This window comes from Vicia villosa, linkage group LG2 (genome assembly GCF_029867415.1).
Source record: "Vicia villosa cultivar HV-30 ecotype Madison, WI linkage group LG2, Vvil1.0, whole genome shotgun sequence".
NCBI classification, from domain to species: Eukaryota; Viridiplantae; Streptophyta; class Magnoliopsida; order Fabales; family Fabaceae; genus Vicia; species Vicia villosa.
In genome coordinates, this window is record NC_081181.1 from 74566266 (window position 1) to 74572265 (window position 6000).

The 6000-nt window shown below is 29.6% G+C and overlaps 1 protein-coding gene across 1 annotated transcript; it reads right to left on the reverse strand.

Moving 5' to 3' along the window:
* Positions 1-4249: 4249 nt before the first annotated feature.
* LOC131649383 (uncharacterized) lies at positions 4250-5062 on the reverse strand. The gene has a single exon (XM_058919148.1). The coding sequence runs from the start codon at positions 5060-5062 to the stop codon at positions 4250-4252; it is 813 nt and encodes a 270-aa protein (XP_058775131.1).
* Positions 5063-6000: the final 938 nt, after the last annotated feature.

Here is a 6000-nt window from a genome sequence, read left to right on the forward strand (position 1 = left end):
CGGATGCACGACAACAAATTTGGGGTTTAATTTATGTTTCTTACATTTATTGTGTATAATTGAATGCCATGTGGTTATTACATGTTTGTTTAATATAATAGCTTTATATAAGGCTTTTAAACTATAATTATTATTTTCATTTTCAGCACTAAAATTTAAGAATGTTTGAATTGAAATATTCCTTAATTTCTTCTATTTCGGTATATTTAATTCTACTTTATAATCTTTATTTTCATACTGAAAATTGAAATTTAACTTTTAATTAGGTGTTGCAAACATATGGAGGAGTTTTTCTGCAAAAGAAAGAACATAAATAGTTGCTTGAAGTTATTCAAGAATTGCTCAAGTATTGTGTGAAAGAGTCAGTGAAATGTACTTTAATATTTGGAGGTGAATCCATATTTGCAGTTAAATCATACCAATTGTTTTGATGAATATTTTAAACCATACCAAATAAATGTTATATTGCATATTAGATGTAACTCACAAATGCCACACGTTTGATTCGTTTTGAACCTTCAGTTCACACATCATTTGTATAGTTATACATTGTTTTTGGCTTTGTGATGTCTCCGGGTAATAATTTCATGACAAATAGCAGTACAATTTTATAAATTATTTTAGGGGACTTTGTGACGACTACGTGTATATTAGCCTATGTTTTGCATACCTATAGAACTATGATATCCTTATGTTTTCTGAGTAGAGGCAATTCTACTAATAACTACCAGCTGAGTGGATATGTGTGAGATAGAAATCGGCATGTATGTAATGTTGGATTTGCAATTATTTTTAAATTTAGATCATCAATAAAAGCATGTAAAATTGAAAGATAAATGCTTCTAGCTAATATGGTTATATAAAGTTATAGTTGTACGAGTTAATGCTAAAAAGATATTTAATTTAACATTGTTAACACTTTCATTTTGAAAGTCTTAATTTTTCATAGTTAACTGATTCACTTTTCATAATTAGGATAAGAAACCAATATTTATTTTAAATTTTAAGTATTCTTCCCAATACTAAGTAACTATTGTTGGGGGAGTTTTTCAACCCCAACAGTTATATATTTATAATGCGTTTTCAAATTAAATATGTTTATTACATTATTTTTAAAATAAATTTTCAATATTTTAATATATTTATTTAAAATTATATTTCACTGAAATAATGCTTCTTTTAAAATATGTTTCATTTTAAATATGTTTCATTCCAAAACTTTGAAACACTGTCAAAAACTCACCCAATGTGACATTGAGATATAAGACTATTTATTATTGTACATTTTTTTTTCTTTCTAGTTTGCCTTTTTATTACGTAAGTATTTGTGCTAATGATTTGGTGCTTGCAACATAAAGCAAAAGTATTTGATAATTTTAGTGAAGAAGCAAGTATCTCATAGATCTACGGATAGATGTGAACGTATCTATGAGATACCAGTTGTAGACTTCATCTTAATATCCATCTTTTAAACTTTTCTTTTGTTGCTATTTTATATAATTGAATTTAGAAAATTAGTTGTACGGTTTATTATAAGTGTAGTCAATGCTTAAAAGTTTGTCCATATTATTAGCCTATATTTATAACTATGTGAATGTTAATTGGTGAATGAAATCAAATTTTATAAATGATGATTTAATAGACGTGTAATGTGATTCCAGACAGGACCCATGCGACAGCACGAGTTTCTTACTAGTTTCCCATTAATAATTAGTTGTAAATCAATCATTATTGAATAAAAAATTTTGTATAAGAAAGAGGGCTGATTATTAAATAAAACTTTAGTAAAAAGTATACCATTTGATTTAGTAAACTAGCGAGATACCGTGTGTTCGCACGGGTATCGGTCGGGTACGCTTATTAAGTTAAAAAATTATTGTTTTTAAATAAAAAATAATTAAGTATTATTTTATTAGTATGCGATAAAAATTAATAGATCAATTATTTATAAAATATTTTTTTTTACTAAAAATAAAACAAAATATGACTTGCATAAAAAATACACAACACAATGTCGATTGTCCAATGCAATAAACTTAGTCACATTTACTTTCAACATTCGGTTTACGTTAATACTCAATATTTGAATTAATAATTTCATGTTGCCGTTAATATTCAATAGTTTGATCAATAATTTTATGTTCCCGTTAATATACAATATTTTGATTAGTAACTTCATGTTTTCGTTAATATTCAATATTTTGATCAATAACTTCATGTTTTCGTTAATCTTCGATATTTTGATCTATAACTACATGTTCTCGTTATTATTCAATATTTTGATCAGTAATTTTATGTTCCCGTTAATATTAATATTTTGATCAGTAACTTCATGTTTTTGTTAATATTCAATATTTTTATCAGTAACTTTATATTCTCGTTAATATTCAATATTTGATTAGTAACTTCATATTTCCGCTAATATTAATATTTTGATAAGTAACTTCATATTCTTATTAATATTCAATATTTTTATCAGTAACTTCATGTTCCCGTTATTAGTAAATTCATGTTTCCATTATTATTCAATATTCTGATCAGTAATTTCATGTTCTCGTTAATATTTAATATTTTGATCAGTAATTTAATATTTTCGTTAATATTCAATATTTTGATCAGTAATTTCAATGTTCCCGTTAATATTCAGTAATTTTGACCAGTAACTTCATGTTCTCGTTAATATTCAATATTTTGATTAGTAATTTCATGTTTCTGTTAATGTTAATATTTTGATCAGTAATTTCATGTTCCTGTTAATATTCAATATTTTTATCAATAACTTCATGTTCCCGTTAATATTCAATATCTTTATCAGTAACTTCATATTTTCGTTAATATTCAATATTTTGATTAATAACTTCATGTTTCCGCTAATATTAATATTGTGATCAGTATCTTCATGTTCTTGTTAATATTCAATATTTTTATGAGTAACTTCATGTTTCTGTTATTAGTAAATTCATTTTTCCGTTATTATTCAATATTGGCAAAATATCCTTTTTGGTCCCTTATATGTTAACCTCGGGGTTCATTTTGGTCTCTTAACTTCAAAAAGTGTCATATTGGTCCCTTAACTCTTCAAAAGATGTCATTCTAGTCCTTTTTGTCATATTAGCGACTGCTTTTTGAGTTTTTCCGTCGCTAATGTGACAAAAAGGACTAAAATGACACCTTTGAAGAGTTAAGGGACCAATATGACACTTTTGAAGTTAAGGACCAAAATGAACCCCGAGGTTAACATAAGGGACTAAAAAAAGTATTTTTCTTTCAATATTTTGATCCTTATATGCAATATTTTTAGTTAAGAAATAAAAAAGACTTTTATTAAAATGTATATTCATTTAATGGCGGTATTTTTTAAAAAATTGATAAACATGCATTTTTATATAATAATATAAATGTTACTATATAAATATGCAATGCGGGTATGAGACGGGGTGGGTAGTAAGATATTCGTGTCCGCACTCATACCCGTTTATTTTAACGGTAATTATCTGTGTTAGTGAGTAGTAAAATATATACTTTTGTACAAGTCCAATAAAATTAAAAAGAAATTCAAATAATATAGATACAAAATTATTTATCAAAACATTTGATTTGCCCATGATCAATAGCAAGATTCTCGTTTATTATAGTCTTTCCCAAATATAAATATATTGTGCATCTGAATATTTTAATAACTTATATTGTCTTGTAAGACAAAACTTTCTTATATATTAATTCCTTTTTAAAGTTAAATTTTTGAAAACTGCATATTTAAATAAATAATGAAATAAAATAGTATTATATTATAGCATAATTAACTAAAATAATGTAAATTATTATTTTTATTTTTTTAATGTGGGGGATTGTTGTAATTATTAAAAAATAAAATAAAAAGAAGTAATTAATTTTTAAAATATTTTATTAAATCAATTATTATTATTTTTTAATTAAACTTCTTTTACAAATAATAGTATACATTTTTTCAAATAATGAATATTTCAAATATCATAAATAAGTTAATAATTAAATAAAAAATATTTAATTGTTATCCTTTATTGCTATTTAGGTGATATTTTAAATTAATGATAATGTTAAATTCTAACCCTACAAAAGTTTCGATTTGTCTTGATATTGAATAATTTTGGATAGTTTTATTAAATAATTTTGAGAGCAATCAAGTGGAATAAATTAGTTCTTATTAGCTTTTAATGTAAATTTGTTTCATTCAATTTGTGATATAGTGTTTTTTTTGACAAACAAAAACTCAACTCATTTCATTATATAATAAAGGTTCAATACAAGGAGGAATCGTGTAAAATAAACTACGCCTAGTCCAAGAATCGGCCGCTTTTGCTAACGTATGAGCAACCGAATTCGCTTGGCGTTTTACAAACTTTACCTCAAAGTTAGGAAAAGAGAGCAACAAAGACTTAATAGATGAAATAATAAAACTAAACTCTGAAATACCAATAAGGTTGGATCGAATAACATTAGTCACGTTTTGGGAATCACTCTCAAAGATAACATGATCCAAACCCAAATCAATAGCATTAAGCATATCTTCCTTGAGCGCCAAAGCCTCCATGTCCAGAACGGGAGAAATACCAACATCCCATGCCGCTCCTGCAAACACAAACGAGCCCATGCTATTCCTCACGCACCAGCCCCGATTCGAGGTCCCACGGATATTGTTAAAACCTGCATCCAAATTACATTTAAACATTCCGAACGGAGGTGGAATCCAAGAAGTAATTTGCACCTGATCATGAGCCCGAGGGACACTCTCCTGAGCCATATGCCATTCCTGCCAACTAGCTAGAGCATGCAAACCGAGTTTGGAATAATTCTCACTCTCATTATTCCAGATCATATTATTCCTATTCCTCCACAACACCTCAATCATTACCGCAACCCTCCCCGCCGTCATACTATCCTCTCGACTAAAAACATCTAGAATCAAAGAAGAAGAATTATCAAAAGTAGCTACCCGAGGGTCGATAACATTTGAAAGACCGGCTATTCTCCAACACCTGTTAGTAACATCACATCCAAACAGAACATGCCAGGTATCCTCCATCTGGTTCTCACAAAAGGGGCACGAAACCGGACAAGAGACATAATGTTGACGAAGTCTAACACGAGTTGGTAGGCAGCCCCTACAAATTCTCCACATTAAATGTTTAACCCTTGGAGAAGCCTTAATATTCCAAAGACTACACCAGTCCCCGTCCACAACTTATACCCCGACCGCACACTATAGCAACCACTAGTCTCATGCTTCCAAGTCCACTTATCTTCAACCACATCATCAACTAACGGAACATGCATAATAATCTCAGCCACAGCAGGATCAAACAAGTCTCTTACAACATGAATATCCCAATATTTTCCATTAGAAGACAAGAGATCATGAACCGAAAGATCATACGCACCTTGTCTTTGAGGCCCATGAACACACCCTTCAATTTTACCCCTAAGCCAAGGTGCAAACATCACCGGAATGTTCCTACCATCACCAATACTCCACATGCAACCAAGAGTCAAAACTTGCCTAGCTTGCCAGATACTACGCCAAACAAAACTAGGATTATTCCCCAGATTAGCATCTAAAAAAGACATTCTAGGAAAGTACCTTGCTTTATAACATCGAGCAACTAGTGATTGAGGTTTTGACAAGAGATGCCATCCCCTCTTCGCAACCATAGCCATGTTGAACGCCGTTAAATCACGGAACCCAAGCCCTCCATCATTCTTTGGCCCCGTCAATTTATCCCACGCCATCCACCTGATACCCCTATTATTTCGACCGCCACTCCACCAAAACGAATTCAACATTTTTTCAATATCATCCACAATCCCGTCTGGTAAAATAAAAAGGCTCATGACATAAGACGGAATTGCTTGAAGCACTGATTTTATCATAACCTCTTTCCCCGCTCTAGATAGAGGTCTACTCCGCCACGAGTTTATCTTCCTCCAAATCCGATCCTTCACAAAAGCAAAAATTTCCTTCTT